The sequence below is a fragment of the Megascapheus bottae genome, chromosome 23 (genome assembly GCF_031878675.1).
Source record: "Megascapheus bottae isolate mThoBot1 chromosome 23, mThoBot2.hap1, whole genome shotgun sequence".
In the NCBI taxonomy this organism is placed as follows: Eukaryota; Metazoa; Chordata; class Mammalia; order Rodentia; family Geomyidae; genus Megascapheus; species Megascapheus bottae.
Window position 1 is genome coordinate 9,540,459 of NC_143531.1, and position 22,810 is coordinate 9,563,268.

General features: G+C 44.4%; 1 protein-coding gene across 3 annotated transcripts in view; it reads left to right on the forward strand.

Annotated features, from left to right (window-relative positions):
• Nucleotides 1-7,305: 7,305 nt before the first annotated feature.
• The window catches only part of Elovl6 (ELOVL fatty acid elongase 6), an 84,587-nt gene continuing 69,082 nt past the window's right edge, over nucleotides 7,306-22,810 (forward strand). Inside the window, exons 1-2 of one of the 3 annotated variants that reach the window (XM_090356684.1) lie at nucleotides 7,306-7,324; nucleotides 7,979-8,099. In XM_090356684.1, the coding sequence (XP_090212810.1) occupies nucleotides 8,011-8,099 (89 nt within the window). In that variant the 5' untranslated portion in view covers nucleotides 7,306-7,324; nucleotides 7,979-8,010. Of the gene's footprint in view, nucleotides 7,325-7,641; nucleotides 7,833-7,978; nucleotides 8,100-22,810 lie in introns of those variants that run through there. The other 2 variants (XM_090356682.1, XM_090356683.1) reach the window with 2 other exon arrangements.

The window sequence follows — 22,810 nt, forward strand, 5'->3', positions numbered from 1 at the left end:
CAGGCCCAGAGTCTAAGTCCCACAACCCCGACAAAGAGTGTGTGCTTGTGTGGGGGGGAGAGGGAGGGGCAGGTAAATGGAGGGAAGGGGAGGGGAGGGGGGGAGGGAAGGGAAGGGAAGGGAAAGGAGAGGAAAAGAAAATGCTGGGCCCTGGTGGGTCATGCCTGCCATCCTAGCTACACCAGAGGATGAGATCCGAGAATTGTGGTTTCAAGCCAACTTGGTCAGGAAAGTCCATGAGACTTTAGACTCTTATTTTCCATTAAACACCAGAAAATCAGAAGTGGAGCTATGGTTCAAAGTGGTAGAGCACTAGTTTTGAGCCCAGGGATAGTGTCCAAGCTCTGAGTTCAAGGCCCACAATTGATGAAAAAAACTAGAAAAAAAATATCCTTTTACCAGGAACCCACCCCTCTATCACAATTTTATTTCATGCAGTAAGGCAGGGCTCATGATCTAGTATCTCCTAAGGGCCTCACTTCTCAATACTCTTGAATTAAGAACTGTGCCTGTACTGAGGCTTAAATGCAGGATCTGGGAGCTATCCATTGGCTTTTATGCTCAAGGCTGGTTCTCTACCACCCAAGCCACAGTTCCACTTGGGCCACAACTCCACTTTCAGCTGTTTGGTGGATAACTGGAGACAAAATTCTCAATAGACTTTCCTGCTCAGAGTTTGGCTTTGAACCATGATGGAGGCCCCTCTTTCCCTGGCCCTGTGCCATGCTTCATGGCATCCTTTTTTAACTTCCCATTAAACTTGCTCTGGTCTGTTGAGTTTGCTCGCTGCACTTTCTTTATTCAAATACCTCCATAACGCAGTTTCTTAGCACCCTATCCCTCCCGACCCAGTCCTTCACCTCAGTTTTCCTAGTGTCAGAAGCTATTCAGTGAATATTATGACTGCATTCTCCTGCCCCCTTCCTCTCTTCATTGGTAGAAGTTAGTAGAAAAGCAGCCAATCAAGGCGTTGTTTGCAGCTTACAGAACTTGGAGACGGCAGGGTAAACTGGCCAACCAAAACATGCCAGAGAAGAGAAATGGGCCACAGATAGTGAACAGGCTACAGGAGAATAGAGAAATCAGGACAAAAGAATGAGTAAATAAAAGCAGGAGAGCCACCAGTCAAAAAGCCGTCTTCAAAGACTCCAATTGTCTCTAACTTCCAACATCTGTTATGAGAAACTGGTACAAGTTGGAAGACATGGATTCAAGGATTGTCTTCCTGTGGCATACCAACGCACGTGTTCTTTCTCTGCCATCTTTCTCTTCTAATAAACTTTCCTGTCACTTTTACTTATGTTCAAATCCCCCATAACTTGTTCTCCAATAAAAATTTTGTATCCTGGGCCGGGAGTTTAGCCTAGTGGTTAAAGTGCTTGCCTATCATGCATGAAGACCCGGGTTCGATTCCTCGGTACCACATACATAGATAAAAGCCAGAAGTGGTGCTGAGGCTCAAGTGGTAGAGCTCTAGCCTTGAGAAAGTCCAAGGACAGTGCTCAGGCCCTGAGCTCAAGCCCAGGACTGGCAAAAAAAAAAAAAAATTTGTATCCTCTAATTCATCTATTTTCTAGCTATTACCAAAAGTAGGAACTGGCTGAGAGTTTAGGAGGTGTATTTTCCATCCGGTGTGTGTTAATAAAGAGATTCATTGCAAATGTCCAGCTGACTGATGCTTCTTGAAAGGACTAGGAAAGGAAGGGTATAAAGGCGAAGTATTTCTGGTGAATTCACCCTGCTTCCATGGTCTGAAGTGAAGAGAATTGTCATCTTCTTTTGGCCTTAAAATGGACACTCTGCATTTGCATATAGGAGAAAGGGAGATAAGTACGCTGGAGGGAAAAAGGAAATTCCAAAATACCTGAGTTCCATTTCTGACTTTTCAACTAAAGAATGTGAGAGTTTCTCAGACAATTTCTTATCACCAGTGTGCTTCAACTTCTTATCTACAAATGGGAATGACAACGGAATATCACATGCAAAGGTGTTGGATGTAAGCAAGATGGCTACAGTCAGGAGCAGTGTAATGGGTTGAATAACAATCCTTGTCCCCTTAAGAAAATTAATATCCATTTGATTCTCAGAATGTGACCTCATATGGAGTAAGGGTCTTTTGAGATGAGACCAGACTAGATTAGAATAGGTCATGAATCTAATGCAAATGATACAATAAGAATTTAGAAAGCAGGATGTAGAGACATAAAGAAGGTATTGTGAGAATAGAGCTTGGTAAAAATGATATATCTATAATCCAAGGAACACGTTGCCTTTCTGATAGTCAGATGTCCCCTGCTGACATTTGGGTGAAAGAGTTCTATCCATTTTTAGCCACCGAATTTGCAGGGTAAAGGTTATCAGAAGCCAAGTGCAGTCATCCATGCCAAATCCTAGCACAAATGAGAAGGGGAACTGCCACACATATGGCTTATTAAAAGAACGGTCATGAGAGACTCTGCCAGGACACTACTTTGCACAGACACACAGAATTTATCAATGAGGTCATCTCCTCAACCATGGTCTCTGCTCAGCCCTGGATTTATGCCACTCTCCTCCTCCCCATTGATCTTTGAAGACAATGATGGTTGCTTATGTAAGTGTCACTTCACCTCTAGAAACCTTTGCCCTCTGAATACACCCAGGGTACATTAGTGCATGCACTTTTCACCTGTCCTGCTCAGTCTGAATTCAACTCAGTATCTTAGGGAGAAATTCTCCCTGCTATTATTGGGGTTGGTTATGGCAACTGGTCACAGCAAGCCTCAGAAAGCAATGCAATTGCCTATTCATTTTTCCCTGCACTCAAGGAAATTCATCAGCTTTTATATGGGACAGAGGAGTACGGAGCCTTAACAGTAAATTAAGGAAGGGAGAGAGACCGACAGACAGAGACAGAAAAAGAAACAATGTTCCTGGCCTAAAATTTAAAGTGTTTTGCTACTAAATATAAATTAAACATTCCTTTCTGAGCTCTAGTTATTCATATTCAATGTGAGCGACCTATCTGGTAATGGCTAAGAAACGCACACAGTAAATCTTTTCATAAAAAGTCTTAGCGGTTATTACCAGGCATTTCTCCAACATTCCCTTCTATCCTTCCAAGCCTTGGTGTATGTCTTCATAATTTAAAATAAGCCTATGGTGGCGGGGGGGGGGGGGGAAACCCAATCACCATCCAAATGTTTTATGTTAAATATCTTGTTACATATTAATAAAAAAATTTAAATAGAAATGTGTCCCATTATCTCAGCTAATTCCTATTGACTTTGTTTTTGAAAGGAGAAATGCAAGTATGTAAACACTAAAGAAAAATAAACAGTATAAATACTTACTTGAATTGCTCCTTAGTTTTAGTCATAGGCCTATTCCTAACCCTATATGTATCACCAACAAATTTTTCGCAGCCAACCTGGGCTAGATAATGAGTGAAGAGTGTGACTCAGTGGTAGAGCACTTCTGTATCCTAAGCAAGGCCTTGGGTTCAATCTCTCATCTCTTTTGCTGTCCCTTGGTTATCTCATATTGTTACAGTATCTCACTTTGTTATCTGATGTATTGGATTTATTTGTATTTGGTTATTTGAAATTGGATAGGGAAGGGGGTAAAAACCAAGACGGGTGGGGGGGTGGGTGGTGGAGGGGAGAGTAATGGGGACCAAGACATGTGAAAGGGTATCAATATATGTGAATTAATGCACCTTCTATCTGGCAAATATCATGTAACCCTTTTATTAATTACAATAAAAAAATAAAGATAAAAAATGAAGAGAAGCTCTTTTGGGTTGCCATTTATAGAATTACTTCTTAAAGACTTCAGGCATGCCACCATTTATTTAACTAAGCCTCTGTTGTGTGCAATGTTTTGCTATTTTACACAGTACTGGTTATCTTATGCACAACCTATATCTAGAATGTTGTTAAGTATGTCCACACAGTAAATTCCTAGCAGGGGAGAATTATTAGAAATGATCATGCTAGTCATATAGTAACATTCCATAATGCAAATTCTCTACCCCCTTGCAATTAGAATAAAATCCAAATCACTTATATGGACTTAAATTGGCTTACTTAGGACTAAGACTTGGTCCTGACAAATCTTCAATGAATTATCCCTTAATTATGACCTGAGGCCACCCAGTCTTTTGTGGTCCAATCCTTCAATTTTGATTCTTCTTTGGCGGGGTGTTGGGGGTATGCAGTTGTGTTTTGTGCAAGTACTGCAGCTTGAACTCCAGGCCTGGGCCCTGTCCCATAGGGCATTTTCCCTCAGGGCTGGCACTCTACCACTTGAGCCACACATCCATTTTTGGTAGTTAATTGGAGATAAGAGTGTCACAGATACTTTTCTTCCTGGGCTGGCTTTGAACTTTTATTTCAGCCTCTTGAGTAGCTAGGATTCCACACCTGTCTGTTGGTTTTTAAAATCCTACAGGGCAGGATTTTAAAAACCAGGCTGGCCAGCAACTTGTTCTATGCTGATTGATTCTTTACCCCTCAGGGCTCCTGAGCTACTCTAACACCCTGCAAGAAGTAGAGAACTCTACTCAGAGTCACTTTCTCAGTGAGACCTTTGACCTGTGCTCATAATAAAGCACTCTGAGTCCTCATGGTTCCTCATTTAATTCTCACAGCATTTCCTCTCCAAGAAATCATTTCCCTCCCCCCCCCCAGCTTCAGACCAGCAAGCCACTGGTTCTTGTTCTCCACCAAGTCCCAGATGCATCTATAGTAAGAAGAATCCAGAAAATGAACTTGCGGATTTGAAGTTTGCACACAGCCTTTACATTACTTTCTAGACAGTCACAGCTTGCCCTGTATGGTGTGTGCCTGTTCTGAATACCTTTCCTACATTCAGTCTTAGCAAGCATTCCCCATTGTCTTATTACTGTCCTATTTAAAGGTTTAGAAATAAGCCAGGTGCTGACTGATTGTTCAAGGCTTATAATTCTAGTTACTCAGGAGGCTGAGATCAGAGGATCCAGTCTCAGAGCCAGCCAGAAATATCCGTGACACACTTATCTCCAATTACCAGCAAATGACCATAAGTGGAGTAGTAGCTCAAGTGACACAATATTAGCCCTGAGTAAAAAAACCAAGTGAGAGTACACAGGCCCTGAGTTCAAGCCCCAATGTCAGTATAAAAACAAAGTACACACACACACATACACACACGAATCTAGAAATAGATAACTACTTCCTTGGAGTTATCTTTTTATACATAAGTAAGAACAGATACTTGTTTATATCATCACCATCCCAAGTTCATCTTCAAAAAATAAGCAGGCCCTAACAGCTACTACTTGAATAAGAAACATAATAACTAAATTGGGGAACTTCCCACACTACTTGAATTAATGTAATGATTGATGGGAATAATAAATTTAAAAACAGCATCATTTTTTAGACAAGATAATCTTATCCTTACAACATGCCACAAAGGCCCTTTCTTGATTTTCAGTCTCCAAGGCTTTCTCACTTCCCTATATTCTTTAAGTATATTTTGTCAATATTTATCAATGTATATTTATAGTCAATCAATATTTAATCATATACTCATTCACTCATAAATATTTACAGATTGCTCACCAGCTCAGGTGCTGAGCTAAAACCTATGTCTCTCCATTTTTCCTACTCATCTTTGCCAAGTATTCTATCCCAGGCTTTACCCTAAAGTCACAGATCTGATCTGCAAAAGTCTATAAGAGGGGCCGGGAGTTTTGCCTAGTGGTTAAAGTGCTTGCCTAGCATGCATGAAGACCCGGGTTCGATTCCTGGGTGCCACATATAGAAAAAAGCCGAAAGTGGTGCTGAGGCTCAAGGGGTAGAACTCTAGCCTTGAGAAAGTCCAAGGACAGTGCTCAGGCCCTGAGCTCAAGCCCAGGACTGTCAAGCGCACACACACACACACACACACACACACACACACACACACACACACACACACACAAGTCTATAAGAGACAGTTTTGCCTAGTAATAGAGTACTTGCCTAGCATGCATGAAGACCAGGCTGGAAGTGGTGCGCTGGCTCGGTGGCTCATGTGGTAGAGTGCTAGCCTTGAGAAAAGCCCAAGGACAGTACTCAGGCCCTGACTTCAAGCCCTAGGACTGCCGCCCTCCCCCCCTTTTTTTTAAGTCTATAAGAAAGGATTAGCTGAGCACCTGCGACTAGGGATTGAACACCTATAATCCTACCTACTCCAGCAGGATTGTGGATTGTGGTTCAAAGCTAGCCTGGGCATTAGACTCTTATCTCTAAATCAGTAGCAAAAAAAATCTGGACACGGACTTGTAGAATACTAGCCTTGAGCACAAAAACTCAGGGACAGCACCTAGGCCCTGAGTTCAAGCTTAGGGACAGCTTGCACAAGTGCACCACACAGACGCACACACACACACACACACACACACACACACGCACACACATCTGCAGAAAAACTCCACATGCAGAGATTAAGTCCCTACCTGGAATCTTTGGGAGTGCCAATTTACATATTAATTCGCTAATCATCAACCAGTTCAGCCCTTTGATGTATGCAATATTGAACTGGCTTTCTTTTAACTCCTTCTTTAATTAGCAGCCTCTTCCTCTTTTACAGGGATATTTTCTCCCAGTGCTCAGTGCTCATGGCTTAGAGCAGGCTTAGCCAGATTTGAATGAGGTACTCTGTCCAATGTCCGCCAGAGACAGGGGATTTTCTTCCTTAAGGTTGGCATTACAGCCCTCTCCTCAAACATAGTTCTGTTCTTCCTCCAGGTACAATAAATAAAAACAAAATCACCCAGGGACACCAAGTTTTTGCATTGGACCGGTGGGTCCAGCTCTTAAAGCTAAGTTCCTTTGCTCCTTTGTCTCTGGTCCTTAATTACAACCTCCACCCGCTTGGTGCCCAAACCCTCTTAGTTGCCAAACCCCACTCCCTGCACTCTGTTCCACTTTCCACTCCTAGTCTTGTCCTGACTTTCCACCACCCTCAGCATCGCCCCCCTCTCTCGCTGGCTCGTGATCCAAGAACTCGGTCCCCCCAGCCCATCCTTCAACAGCCAGAACTCCTGGGTGTGTGTTCCCGGGGAGTGGGGGTGGGGATAGGGTTGGGGCCAGGGGAGGGGGTTGGTCTTGGAGGTGGGCAGGTCACATACCCTTCTCCCGGGAGAGCTGTCTCCTGCGGGAGGAGGCGCGCGCGGGAGCGAGCTGGCAGCTTTTACTCTTTCCCAATTGTTTACTCGTCCCAGAGCAACCAGGTCCACGCGCCTAAGAGCTGAGCCTCTAGGGTTGGGAAAAATGGGGTGAAACTTCATTCAAGGCTGGGCCTGGCGGCCCACGAGGTTGGAATGGGGGTGGTTTTAATCTGTGGGCGTGTGAAGGTGGGTGGAGAAGGGGTGTGTGTGTCAGTGTGTGTTGAGTGTGTGTGACCTGCAAGGCCACTTCCTCCCTCTCTCAGTGCCCTGCCCCCCCCCCCAATCCTGCCACCATCGTGGTATAAACAAAACTGTCACCTCCCCCCTCCCTCCTTCCCACCTCTGGAGGCGGGCAGAGGTCTTAGCTCCTTGGCTCCTTCCTCTAGCAAAGGGTTAATTTTTCCCGATCGCATGAGGGGGAGGAGATTTCCCCGTAGACGAGTCAAAAAGCGTGGTGGACAAACCTTGCGGGCACTAAGACCGCCAGGCATTCATTTCCTCCTCCGGTGGCTGCGGACGCGGGGAGGAGGCGAGCCCGGGAGATCGAGCGAGAGCCAGCCAGCCAGCCAGAGAGCGAGCGAGCGAGCGAGCGAGCGAGGAGCTGGGAGCCGGGGCTCAGGCAATGCTCAACAACCCTGGATGTAGCTGAGGAGAGGTTGGGGCCGAGAGCTGGACGGCGGGGATGGCGGGGATGGTGGGGGGGGACAGGGAGGGGAGACCTCGCCGGGGGGTGGGGTGAGGGGCTGGGCGGGAGAGTCCTCGAGACCCCCCGCGCCTCACGGGCGCTTTCGTTTGGCCCAGACAGCCCGCATCGACTCCGAGGATCTGCCCCGATGAACATGTCAGTGTTGACTCTCCAAGAATACGAATTCGAAAAGCAGTTCAACGTGAACGAAGCCATCCAATGGATGCAGGAAAACTGGTGAGGGGCTCGCGTGTGAGTGACACCCCCCCCCCAACCTCAGCATGTATTCCTGTCGGTCGTGCCTCTGGCAGGGGTGTGTGTGTGTGAATGGAAGTCCTAACCAGCCGAGGGCTGAGTTCCGGAGAGGGGAGGGGGGGTCTCCAGGTTTGCAGGAAGTGTGCAATCTCGGGGGTGGGGGTCTGGGGTGTTTCTTGGTGCCAGGCGCGGGCACCCCGCATCTATCGTATCTTCATGTCGCTTATATAACACGGGACCTAGCTGTGCGCCCTGGGGAGAGATGTCTGCACGCCCCGGGAAGGCGGGAGACGCGACCGCAGTCCACACACCCCACCAGGACTACCCTGCTGGTTTTGGGGTGGGGAGGGGGCGGTGGCTTGGTCTCCCCGCCCCCTCCACACTCGAGGGCACGAGGCTGGAGGACCCTCTCCCTGCCGCCGCGCCCGGCACCGGTCGTCGCCTGCTTCCCATCCCCGGCGTCCTTCCTTTCTCCTTGGCGCTCGCCCCCTTCTCGGGCCCGGGCTCTGACTGCCGCTCCCAGGGCGGGTGCCAGGTTTCCAGGGGTGGGGGGACCCCACCCCCACCCCCGCTTCCCACCCGGCCCCGGGGTCCCCAGCACGACCGGATCCCTCTTTCCGGTTTCACGGAAGACCTCGGGGGAGTGGAAGGGAGGCGGAGAGGTGGGGACAATGAGCCGTGTAGTACGAATGAATGAAGCCGCGCCATGATGTAGTTTCTGTGGTACGGAAACGCCTTTTGGACACACTCCCTTCGAATTCAGAGCCAAGCCGCTGATTGGCGTGCGGGCGCGTGGCTTAGACGCCCCTCAGGCTGCAGAGTCCTTGGGTCCTGGGTGTCTGCGGGGGGGGGGGGCGTCTCTTTCCCGGAAGTTTTGGGGTCGTAGAAGGGGAGGAGGGGAACCCCATCTTTGTTTACCGCGTTCCCTGCACCGATCGTGTAGAAAATCCCCGGGTGGGAGGCGATCCGGTGTCACCTTGCCTCACCGGCCCGCGGGGAGGGTGCGCGCGGCTGGCTTTTTCCTCTCCACCTCTTGCCTGGGCTCTAGCTATCGGTAAAGCGCTCGCCCTACGTCTTCCCCGGCCAGACCAACTAGCCCGATGGCCTCAGAAATGAGGGGGTGAGGGGGGCCTGGCTGGGGGAGAGTGGGGGGCGCCGGGGCGCTGGGGGCTTTGGGGCGCCGCGTGCGCGCGCATCCAGCCCTGCCCTCTCCTACCATCATTAATGGGAAACCCGAGACTCGGCGAGTCCCGGCCCCTGGGGCGGGGTGGGGGGGTGGGACGGGTTGGTGGAGGGGTTCCCCCGCGCCCGCTACACTCCTGTACGCTCGAGTCGCCCCGGCCCGAGTCCGGAGGTGCGGCTGGCGCCTCCAGCCTCTTCCCGCCCGGCTGGCGTGTGCGGATCCGGGCCGGGACTCCGGCGGAGTGCTCGCCGCGCGTTGGCAAGGTCGGCGGTGTGCTTGTTGACCGCGGTGGGCCTTGGGGGGGGAACCCCGGAAGAATGCTCGTAGACCGCGCCGGGACTTTGGAGAAGGGGCTCGATCCTCGGGGGAAGGGGATCGGGAAGTGGCGGCGGCGGGCACGTGCGGTGCAGGGCCGGGTTCCCACGCGGGGCCTCCGGAGCCTGAGAGGCCGCGATCCCCGGGGGGCTCAGCCTGAAAAGGTAGTTAGGTTATTTGTCAGGCGCCACGTCTCGATCCGGGGGTGGTGGGGGTGAGGGTGGGTCAGGGGAGGCCCAGGTATTTCGGACGCCCGCCCTACCGCGGCCCTCGGTCCCTGCATTTCCTCCTCCCGGGGAGGGGGTGGCGCTGAAGGCCCAGAGGGGGCGGCGGCCCGAGGACCTCGGACCGCCCGGGGCTGAGTTCTGGCCTCCGGCTCCTCCCGCCCTCGCTTGCACGCCCTGCCTCCCGCGGAGCCCGGCGCCTGGCGCTCGGGGTCCGGCCTCTCCCTCGCAGCGGCAGCGCTTTTCAGACCCGACCTGGCGGTTGGAATTTACGATCTGTGGACTCCCGCCGGGGCATTCCCACCTAGTGAGCTATTTGTCGCTTTTTCTGCAGGGTTACTTCCTTCCTCTCTACCGTCCTCCCCACCCCCCCGGCCCTGGGATCCATTCCCTTCATAAGTACTCAGAGCCAGATAGTACTCAAGAGATTGTAAAAAATCAATCAACCAATCAATCACTAATAATAATAATAAAACCATCCACTTCTCTGGATCACTGTTTCTTCCAAGCTGTTTTACTGTACCTGTCTTCCCCAGTATCTTTATTTGCGAGGAAATTTACATATGGGTCGGTGACCCATCTCCCCCCCCTTTCCCCCAGCAGAACGGCAGTCCCCTTTGGGGACAGGTCCCTAACTCCATTCCGTCCTAGGTGCTGCAGAAAGCAGCTAGCAGAGTACTTTGTACCAGAAGACACTTACTTGTCCAGGGACTCAAGCTAAATGATGTCCATTTTAAGGCCAGTGATACCCGTACATACTCAGAGCTAGGCTTCTAACTCATTTGGTGGGATTTCAGATCCCTGTTCTGTTGACTTGTGTCCCTGGATCACACGCCGCCCTGCTCCACACCTTCTGCTTCGAAGATAGTCTTGCTTCCATCATTCAGTTCCTTTTCAGTTTCTCCCAATAGGTCCTGTCAAGCCCCGATTTTAGAACTCTCTTCACCTCACTCACCTCCCTCCATGTCTTGAGCCAGGTAGATGAGAAAATGAACTTCATCTTCTTGGTTAACAGGAACAGCATAAAATCATAATCATTGCTTAAACTTGGAGGGGATTACAACATCTCACGGCTCCCACACTTACTCTCTTAAAATAGTCTTCTGGAAGAAAATCACTAGTAAGGCTTCTTTCTGCCTTGTGTCTTTACAATTTATTTATAGCTATTCTTGAAAAAAATGAAACTCATAAACCTAGCCCCAAACAATGCTTAAAATTTGGAGAATTGATAATGTATCTCTTTAAGATTGAGTTACAAGGGCTCTTGGAGTATTGCAAAGAGAGTCAATTAGCTTTTCCAGTAAGTGGTTGTGCTAGCTAGCATCAGATCCTGTTAAAGAGTCCCTTAAAACAAGAAGAGTTTGTTAAACAACCCTTAGATGAACATACTTATAGATTGTGTTTTCATAAACTCTAAGGGCTGGAACATAGGCATGTTTATGGGATCATTGCTGCCTTGATGTTTAACCTGACACTTTCTGGCAGTAGCGTTTTTTTTTTAAATATAGGAAATTGTTTTCTATATAATAGATTGGAATAGAATTGAAATGCAAAGTAGTAAGTGTATTCTCTTAGAGAATCATCCGATCTCATGTCTTGAAAGTACATGTCCAATTAAAAATAATCCCATGTAAAATCTGGCTGGAGTTTCTTATATGAGGTGTGTGGGGGAAAGGGGAGGAAAATGCCTGCTTTTAGCTCCAAATAACTTTTTTTTTAGATCCAGTTTCACACTGAAAAGTCCTTGTGACTTTTTTTTAACAGCTTGAAAATAGAGATATTCTGTTCTTTTATAAGATGTCTGGCCTTTCCCTGTTATTTTCTCTAAGCTGATTTAATTTTGTTAAGTACAGCCAGCAAGGGAGGCAGAAACACCTTATGATTGGGAAGGTGACATAAAATTCATTGAGTGAGAAGGAGCAGGGCTCTAGCTGTGTCTTCCCTCAGCCCTCAGCCAGGTTTGTGCTAACTACACTGGATGCTAGCTGCTCTAGTTGTAATTGTGTGGCCAATGGTGATTATCTTCTGATGTCGGCTGACACAGTGTTCACCAATAGGAAAGCAGGAGGCCTGTGCTGACTGCTGTAACATTATGTATGTGTGGTGATGTCAGCAGAGGGCATGCCTAGCACTTCTTCAAGCCCTCCTCCTCTGCTGGCAACCCCCCCCCCCCATCTAGCCTTTCAGTACTTTGTATGTTTTTCTGACTCCTCCACCCCTTTTTTCCTGGAGTGATGGTCAGAAGGCTTTTTTTTTTTTTCTTTTTCTTTTTTTGTTTTCTGTTTTGTATTCTGGATTATAAGATTATAAAACAGGAATTTTTACAATTCAAATACTATTCCAGTGTAAGAAGCATTTCTATTCAGTTTATTTTGACCTAATTAAAAAAAAGACTACAAAAGAAATTGTGCCTCTGTATGTTCTTATGAGAGGTCTATAAAATAATATGGTGTAATTCTTTAGAATTAAAGGAAAAAATGCTTAACCTGTATGAACTCTTAAAGTTCACAGAACTTTTTAAATGAAGCTTAGCATTTGACTGTTGTTTTTCCTCTACTGAAATTGCTTTAATTTGCTCCCTTAATTCTGTTTGCATGTGTGAATGAGGGAACCCAGTCTAGGCACTGGGGAAGGGCAGAAAAAGCAAGAGTAATCAGTATTAGGATTACAGCAGATAGGATTTGAATTTCCTGTCTAAGAAAACGCTCTGTCTTCATGGGCCTCTTAACTCAGAGAGTCATAGTGATAACAATCAACTTTAGCATTGAAAAATCGTAAGGGTGAGAGGCATTTAAGGAGTTTGCAAATCACCATCCACATGTACATTTGCATTAGTTACTATGTGGTTGTTGTTATTATTATTATTATTATTATTTATAGGCTTTCCCCCCCTTGGAACTTAAATTTTTCTGATTGCTTTTATGCTAATGACCCCCAAACTGTCAAGGTACACATTAGAATTTAGCTCCTTCAGTCAGTCCACTCCATATCTAAGAGTTGCTTTACCTACTATCTTCAAAGAAATGTTTTTCTATCCAAGGCAATGCGCAGGCTATGAGTGGGCCTGCTAGAAAGATTTAAGGCATAAAATAATCAGTAGCCATGAAATGTGTTAACCAACAAATAAAATGAAGGAAGGCCAATATGATACCCATTCTTAAATCTTTGTATCTGTGACTTGAGTTATTGTAGGTCCCAGTATTCTCTTGAATTAGATATCTACTAATTATCTTGATGATTGTTTCATTTTTTATATATGGACCCAGATGAGCTGTTGCCCTTTATTAATGGCTATCAGACGTGGGTGATGCAACTCCCCCCCAACCCCTCTGTTATCTTTTCTTGTCTCTCAATCCCTCCTTTCCTCCCTCCCCCAGATCCACCTGCTTCTAATGTTCCTTCAGAACACCTTGCTTTGTATTTTCTTTGCTAGATAAGCTCAGGCCTTGACTCAGGAAAGCTACCTCTGCCACATATCTTATTCCTGTTGATGAGCCTGGAAAATGAGTGAAAACTTACTTTGCAGTGTGCTGCTCAGGTTTACAACTTCATTCCCTCATCCAAATTCTTGTATATAGTAGGGGCAAATGTGAACTCTTGGCATAGTTGTTCAGAGGATAACATAAAACAGCGTAGCTAATTGTATTTCACCTCCAAGAAGTCAGTTTACAGATAGATTTGCCTTTAAAAATAAAAAGTATTACCTGATGACTGAATGTTGTAGAATAATAGAGGATGGGGAGGATGGAGAGAGAGAATAAGCAAAGAGTTAAAATACTTGACATGCATGTGTGAGATGCCACTGCTGAGAACCCCTGGAACAATTAACATACACTTAAAAATGAATGACTGGAATGCAAAACAGCTGCAGTGAGAGGGAGGGGTGAATATGGCTGAAATACTTTATGTACAAGTGTGGAAATGGAACTATGAAGCTTGAGATTGGTTAAAGAAAGGAACAGAAGGGAAGAGGAAGAGTGACTAGGGGAAAGCCTGATCAAGGTACACTGTCGGTGTAAAATATCCTGATGCAACTAATTGGTGCTAATATATATATATATATATATATTTCCTTTTTAAAAGAATATTGCTTGAGGGTATGCACTATGATTTTGCAAGTCTATTGTGCAAGAATTATCCCAAAGAATGGGACCATGCAAGTCTCCTTAGTTCATGAATGTGTATTTATCATGATTTATTTCCATAGTGAGGAATTAAGATTTTTAGCTTTGAGGTTATTTATTGCTAAGTGGATTGAGTAGCAGGTGTTTTGTGGTATTCTATACAATGAAATAAATTGGATAAAGTGGACATGCGATCTGGAAGTAATTTTGCTCATGCATGGCTTTCTCATACTTTTATTCATTATCTTTAGGCTTTGATATTGTAGGGTTTCCCCCCCTTTTTAAATTTAGCAATAGGGAAAGTTTCACTAACAGTCACATTTATATATGGATATGATCATACTTTATGTGAAATAACTCCATCCTCCTACATAAATTTCAGATGTTTTAACTCAGTCCTTTATATCTTAACAGCTATCCTAGAAGCAAGTTTTGATTTTTCTGAATTGACTTTTAAAATGTTTTTCTTTTTAGCAAGTTTTAAAAAAAATTCTTGTATTAATTGTGCAAAATAGGGGGTTTCATTATAACATTTTCATGGTACTATTAACTTTTAATAACAGTGTTGAGAATCTTTTCTTTAAAATTCTGAAGGCTATCTTTGTTAGAGTACAAATTATGCCTATATCAGACAGGTGCCAGTGACTTATTCCTATAACCCTAGCTCAGATCTGAGGATTATGGTTCAAAGCCATTCCAGGCAGTAAAGTCTATGAAACATCTCCAGTCCACAAAAAGCTGGAAGTGAAGCTGTGCTTCAAATGGTAGAGTGCCAGCTTGAGTAAGAAAGCTAAAGTACAGTTCCCAGGACCTGAGTTCAAGCCCTAGTACCAGTGTGTGCATACACACACACACACACAAAGATAAGCCTACATCACATCAATGAGTGTATGTATGGAGTGCATGTGCTCATAATACATATTAAGTGATTTTAAATATATGAAAGCTGATACATATGAAAGGTCATTTGTTATCTGCTTCTTGCTAACACATGGCCATCTTGTTGAGCTAACCAGACTTCTAAAATTCACTGCAAAAGAAGTCCTAAAAATTATCCATGGTGAAAAAAATATCTGAAATAATATGACTTTAGTGAGTATTTTAAAGCTACTGAAATTGAATATTTAACACTTGGATTTACCCCCAAATTACTGCTGAAATTTAAAATCTCTTTGATTTGGTTAATAATCACTGCGATCCTTACCTTTTTCCTGTCTTTTTATGCCATATTGTTTAAGTCTTTTATACAGGGAGCTTAAATAATACTAAGCTCATTTACCTTATCGGGAGAAGCACTTTATGGAAATTCAGTGTTTTGAATCCAGTCTTCTGGAGTTGAGAATTTCATGATCTTGGGCCTGGAGGGTTAGTGGGGGGAAAGCAAAACATCTGATGAAATGATGAGCTTTTTTGAAAAAAAGAAATCGTGACTCCTATCAACATCTATATGTACTTAAGAGCTGGTCTAGCATTGTGATGAGAGGGTAGGAAGCTCAATAAAAGGTGTTTTACAAGAAAAAAAGTACTGTAAATATTGTTCTCTACAGCTTCCTTTCAACTTTATGAGTTGTAGTATAGACTTAAAGAACTTGGATCTGTATAGAGTCTCAATAATATTGGCCCAGCTACTTACTGACTGCAACTCTTAAGATATTATCTTTTGTACAACAGAAACCTGGCTCGGTGGGGCTCACTTCTAGGGAGGAATAAGAAGGTATGGTTGGTCTCTAGATATGACAAAGGTTGGATGGATAGATATCATACAGGGGGGGGGGGCAAATGTTCCCTCATTTGAATATTCATGAAGATTCATGAAACAATGCCCTTGAAAATCTCAACTGTCCTGACAACATCTCTGTGGTTTTCATCACTGGCTTTGTACTTGTCTCTTAGAATTGTCACTAAACCCATCTATGTGGGTACAAACTGAGTAAGCCATTAGGAAGAATCACTGCATTTCTGAATATTGCTTGTTGAGCATGGATTAATACTTACAGTTTCAGAAAGTTGATTATCAAACTCTAATTCAGTTTTACCTGAAGGAGAAACCATGACACAGATTTGGATTCAGGGCATTTCTTCTTAAGCTGTGGCATGTAGTAAGCTTCCATCTGCTGCTCTGTAGGGAATTTCACACACTCAGCGTGGGTCTAGACTCTGGGAGTTCAAGTTTCCACCTGGCACTGCCTGAAGCTTGGCTTTCCTCCCTTGGGCAAGATTTCCTAGGTCCTGCTAACTGCCACTCACTGTTGACAAAAGCCATGTGCAGCCTGGAAGTCTTCTTCCCTCTTGTGAGAGATTAGCTCTCACAGCATTAAGGCTGAAAGGGTGCTTTGTATTTTGTTTTTGTTTTAAATTCTCTTCCCAATCTTAAGAACTATTTACAGGAAAAAAGAAATGAATACAAAGGTATAGGAAAGAAATCCCTTTCATTCTTGTTTCTTGCAGACCTTTTCCATAGGTTTAAGTGGACAAGTCCTGTTGTTCATTATATAACAACCTTTGTGCTGGGCACCCGACATTCCTGTGCTCTCTTCTTCCTTACTTGCTCTGTTGCCCCCTCTCCCGCTGTACATAATAAATATGTTCCATTACTAAAACTCTAGCCTCAGTGATTACTTGTATGGTTGGACTTCTTGTGGAAAACCAACCTCAATACAAAACATGCTAAGTTTTTAGTATCTTATTAGAAGTAATCATCAACCTGTTTTCCCTCTCCTTTGTCGAGATTCTGCATGATTGGCAAGCAATCTTCTGATGACTTAACACCCCCAACTCCTCTTGAATATCTTCATGTATTAATCTCTTCAGTTACCTGATGGTTTCCTTTAGATACATATAAATTATAATGTTGAGGAAACTAGTTCTTCCCCCATGACATGCTAGGGTTTGAACTCAGGATCTCATGCATGCTAAGCAGGCATGTTATCGCTTGAGCCATACCCCAGCTCGTGTTGCATTAGTTACATTTTGAATAAGGGCACACATTTTGGCGTAGAATCAACCAGAGATCACACAGTCCTATCCTCACTTTCTTGTTTACAAACAGCTTGTCGGTTGAGATGAGGATTGATTTTTTTTGCTCAGGTTGTTCTTGAACATCCATCTTCCCTCCCACAGGCCATCACCAACATACTCTTAAATGTTCTGGTATTTACAGCGAGGTTGATGTCTAGAAAAGTTGAGCTAATTTGCATTCTGGTTCAGAAGGAACATTCCCATCCTTCAGGTTGAAGATGATCACATTAAAAAAAACTCTTTAAAACATCAATTGTTATGATAAAGGTGATATACAGAGGGTTATAGTTACTTAAGTCAGGTAAAGAATACATATCTTAGGGGCCGGGAATTTGGCTTAGTGGTAGAGTGCTTGCCTAGCATGCTTAAAGACCTGGGTTCAATTCCTTGATACCACATACTTAGGGGGAAAAAAAAAAGCTAGAAGTGATGCTGAGGCTCAAGTGGTAGAGCTTTAGCCTTAAGAAAGTCCAAGGACAGTGCTCAGGCCCTGACTCAGGCCTAGGACTGGCAAAAAAAACAACAACAAAAAACCCCCAAAACATGTCTTTTTGAACAGTGTCACTCCTTCTCTTGAGTTCTCCTCGTTTTTCTCTCTCATTCCCACCTACCAGTTGCACAGTTCATTTTCAACATAGTGTCCAGTAAGTACCACTGCTGCATGTGTTCACCTTTTCTTCCTCCATTTCTGGGCTCTCCTCCTACCCTCCCAAAGACCCCTAAATGAACAAACAAGACCAAAAGAAAACAAAAATGGTAACAAAGTAATCCTGAAAGCCAGGCATTGGTGGCCTGTGCCTGTAATCCCAGCTATTTGAGGGGTATATAGGAAGAGCATGATTCAAGGACATCGCCTGGGGGAAATGTGAGATCATGTTGACAAGAAGAGCTAAAAGCAGGGGCTGGGAATTTGGCTTGGTGGTAGAGTGCTTACCTAGCATGCATGAAGACCTGGGTTCAGTTCCTCAGTTCCACATACATAGTAAAAGCTGGAAGTTGTGCTGTGGCCCAAGTGGTAGAGCTCTAGCCTTGAGCAAGCTCAGTGCTCAGGCCCTGAGTTCAAGCCCCAGGACTGGTAAAAATAAAAAAAAAAGCAAAAAACATAAAGGATTGATAATCCGTGGCTTGTAATACACTAACTTTTTGAAGCCTAGAGCAGATCTGGCAACTAGTTTAGTACATGGGAAAGAAATGTGCTTTTTAAAAACTTGATTGAAACAACAACTAACCTATAGGTCAGTAGTCCCAGGAGGAAGTGGTGAGGGTCAGGATGAGAAAGGAAGACACCTCCTGCTAGATTCATTCTGCACAACTGCACTGTTGGGTTTCTTGTTTTTTTCCATGCTTTTGCAGGTGTTGCAATGAATATTTGTGTAGGTTTGGGAGTCTGGTGGTTCAGCCCATTGGCTGTAGAGCCAGTATGACTGGGTTCAAGTCTTCCATCTATCTCAGAGGAGCTGAGTGATGTTTCAGGTTAATTAGCCTCTCTGCTTTACCTCTCTCATCTCCAAATTGGAGATAATTATAGTAGTCAGTCTTAATGTGGGATGAAGATGATAATGAATTGGCAGGTCTACCTTAGCAGATTTATGAGGATTAAACCTTCACTATTGTAACTTAAACAGTCCAGCAGGTGCTGTGTGTGTGTGTGTGTGTGTGTGTGTGTACTTGGGCTTGAATTCAGGGCCTGATCACTATCTCTTAGTTTTTTTTGCTTAAGGTGGTATTTTATCACTTTATCCCTAGATCTATTTCTGGATTATTATTATTATTTCATTATTATTATTATTGCTATCATTATTATCATTGTGGTTAATTGAAGTCTCATAGAGGTTTCTTTTTTTCTTTTCTTTGGCCTGGGCTGGCTTTGAACTTCGATCCATTCTCAGATCTGTCTCCTGAGTAGTTAGAGGTACAGGTGTGAGCCTTCAGCGTTTAGGAGCACATGTATTTTTGTTCCATTAGTGTCCCCCACAATTTCACTAAGGGGTAAAGAGGGAAGGCAGGAAGGCTATGTGGAGTCAGTTAAATTTCCAAGGAAGCAACATGTAGTCTTATCAGTTCTAGGAAGGTGGAAAAGGAGAGCTTGGCAGAACAGCCCCTGGTGAGGTAGGACCTGATGGTTAAGAAAAGGTCTTATGACCTCAACTTGGCCTGGCAGCAATCTAGCATCTACTTGGAAAGAGACTAGCAAGAGAAAACACTGTTAGTGTAGATGGTTTCACCCAAAGTGTGAGCCAGGTTTCCTGTGTAGATTTTGAAACCACAGTTCTACTTCTGTGTGTTGTTTTTGTTGTTGTTTGGTGATTAATTGGACAAGAAAGTCTCACAGCCTTTTTTGTCCAGGCTCGTTTTGAACTTTTATTCTCAGCTTAAAGCCTCCTAAGTAGCTAGGATTACAGATGGGAGCTGCCAGCACCCACCCAGTTTGTTTCCTAATGAAGTTTCTACTCACTTATTTATTCACTAATAGATATAAACAGACAATGTTGTTTATTGTAGCATTTATGGTCTCCCTGCCTCAGTCTCTTCTAAGTGCTGGGATTACAGCAGTGAGCCACCCGGGGACCCCTTGACATATAGCTGGTGTTTAATTATTATTCTTACATGGTTATTTTCAGAGATACTATTCTGAATCTGTACTGTGATTGTGACACGATGTGTGACTGCAGAGGGTTTGTTACTACCTGGCTCTTCTCTAATTCTTTGTAGTTACTGAAATGTTTTAGAAGAAAAGGCCTTCTGTGATCCTTAACCTCCATACTCCGAGCTCACTTGGCATTCAGTTTCCCCTTGGGTCCGCTTGCGCACATCCAGATGTAGCAGATGGGGAGAAAGGCCTCAGTGACCCGAAGCAGCTGTTCTGTGTGATTCAGCCCCACTTTCTTTGGGGATTATCAGTGGCACAAATCAAACTCCTCTTCCTCAGCTGCCCTGCTCCAATATGCCATTCACCAGCGGGGGTGTAATTGCGCACGCAAAATAAAACAGCCCTCTCAAATTCAAAACCCAGATCTGGGTGTCACCTGCTGCTGGCGGTGGCTTCCTTCCCACTACCTTTTGGTTTTCTCCACTCCTTTTTCTGCCCTCCCCCCCCCTTCCTTCCTCATTATCTTAGGGAACAGATCTGTGGTGGAGAATTCAGTAGTGGTTTCTCACTGATGATGGAACAGATCCAAACTGCTTTGGGAAGGGTGGCCAAGCTCTCCAAACCTGCTTGGTTGACCTTGGATGGAATTAGCTGTTGCTAAGCCTTTCTCTTTCCCACTTGTCAAAATACATGGCTGCTTCCTGTTACTCTTGGTTTGTTAGCAGTTGATTTATAAACAGATTACTCTTTGTGCCCTCCCCAGTGTGGAAATGAGTGCCTAGCAACCCCTTTTAGCAATGAGGTAGGTAGGCGCAATGTGTTTTGTGGACAGAGTACACAGAGGCAGGAACGTTTAAGACTTTTCAATCATTTTCAAATGATCTGACTGCGTTATGCCCCATATCCGACTCCTTAATGGAAATGTGAAAGGCTGTCTAGTTCCTTAAAAATATATGTTAGGTTACACAGGGTGGCTTATATCTATAATCTTAGCTGCTAATGAGGCAGAAGGCGGATCACTATCAGCCTAAATAAAGAGTTCGGGAGACCCCAGTCTCAGGCAATAAGCTGAACATTGGGGTCATGCAACTGTGAGTCCCTTCCTGAAAAATAACTATAATACAAAATAGGTCTGGGTCACAGCGTGAGTGGTAGGGCACCTGCCTACCCAGCAAGGCTCTGAATTCAAATCCAAGTACTGTCAAACAAAGCAAAACGTGAAGCATATTTTATCCTCTTGGTTTTTTAAGAAGAAAAGGCATCAGTTTAGCACAACTACATTTTAAGTGAGATCCTCCTAATTTTTAGGGACTGTTAGCCCTCTTCTAAGTAACCAGACCATTTATTCCAATCAGAAAAAGTGACATAAAAGTATTTTTTTTTCCAGCTGAACACCAGTGTTTCATGTCTGTAATCCTAGCTACTCAGGACACTGAGATCTGAGGACTGAGGTTCAAAGCGGCTCAGGCAAGACAACCCATGAGACTTTATCTCCATTTATCAAAAAAGCTGTATGTGGAACTGGACTCAAGGGGTAGAGTGCTAGCCTTGAACAGTGAAACTCAGGGACAACACCTAGGTCCAGAGTTTAAGCCCCAGAACCAGCAAGGAAGAAGAAAAATAACCAGAATGTATGCTAGAATTAACATTACAATGATCAATAGACTTTAAGTGTAAAGGGAGTGTAGGAAAATCCTGTTTTGCACTTATCTGCTGTCACGAATGCTTTTTCAGATAAAAGATGATTCACACTGATGCTGTGACCTTAAACATACTTTCCTTTTTGCAGTAATAAATTACACCATTTGATTCTTATTAATTTGTTTAGTGATAAAGGCCATCAACTGCAATTTTTCTATATGGCCTGAGGAATGTATCAAGATGGGCCAAAGTTTCCCCGAAGGAAACCACAGTCATCTAATCTAATAAAGGTAAAAAATTAAACCTTAAACTGGTCTCTAGAGAAAACAGGGAATAGGGTAATTGGCTCAGGGATCTTGTGGCACCTGGCCCCAGATGCTGCTACATACCTGGAGAATACATCATTAGTATAGACATCTCATTCTGCAGAAAGCCTGGGAAAACAGGTGAGACTTAGAGAAAGCTGGAAGGCTGAGGCCAGGAAGGTTGAGTTCCGAGATTGGTGGTGTATGATGTAGGTGAGAGTCTAGAACTGCTTTGTAGGGCACCTAGCCCATGGTTTTGACTCTCATTTCTCCGCGACTTTCTCTTAGAGAGATGAAGGATTGTCTCTGCGGACACAGATAATAGGCTTGTTGGTTCTCTTATTTTGTTTTGTTTTAACATTTTAGTTATCCTCTAATTGACCAAGTTAGGCAGGTTTTAGGAGGCTCAGCTAATCCAGTATTGGTTTCTATACGTTCATTTCCTATCCTATCCTCTGTTCATGTCAAAATGGGAGGAAGCTACAGGAGAATGTTCAAACAGTGTATCTACATATATATATTATCTACATATATATATATATATATTTTTTTTTTTTGCCAGTCCTGGGGCTTGAAGTCAGGGCCTAACCACTGTCCTTGGGCTTTTTCCTCAAGGCTAGCACTCTGCCACTTGGCCACAGCACCATTTCTGGCTTTTTCTGTGCCTGTGGTGATACAGAAGAATTGAACCTGCTAGGCAAGCACTCTACCGCTAGGCCAAACTTCCAGCCAATTATATATATATTTTTGAGGGGGTAGAGGGAGGCTTGAAATCAGGACCTAGATGCTGTCCCTTAGTTTTCTTTTTCTTTTTTGTTTTTGTTTGTTTTGTTTTTTGCTTAAGGCCAGTGTTCTATTACTTCACCCACCATTCCACTTCCAGCTTTGGGGTGAAGAATTGTAGATACAAGTCTCACAGTCTCTCCTACCTGGACTGGTTTCAGATCATGAGCCTCAGATCTCAGCCTCCTGAGTAGCTAGGATTATAGGCGTGAGCCACTAGCAGTGAGCATTGTATGGCATGTAGTTTTTAGAAATCTCTGTAACTGTTGCAAGAGGTAATCTGGGTTCAACTCTTTTTAAAAATTAAGATAAAAAGCTGGGCACAGTGGCTCACACCTGTAATCCTAGCTATTCAGGAGGCTGAGATCTGAAGATGGAGGTTCAAAGCCAGTCTGGGCACTAAAGACCATGAAACTCTTATCTCCAATTAACCACTGGAAAAGGGAAGTGGGGCTGTGGCTCAAAGGGTAGGGCGGTAGCCTTGAGCTGAAGAGCTCAGGGACAGCACCC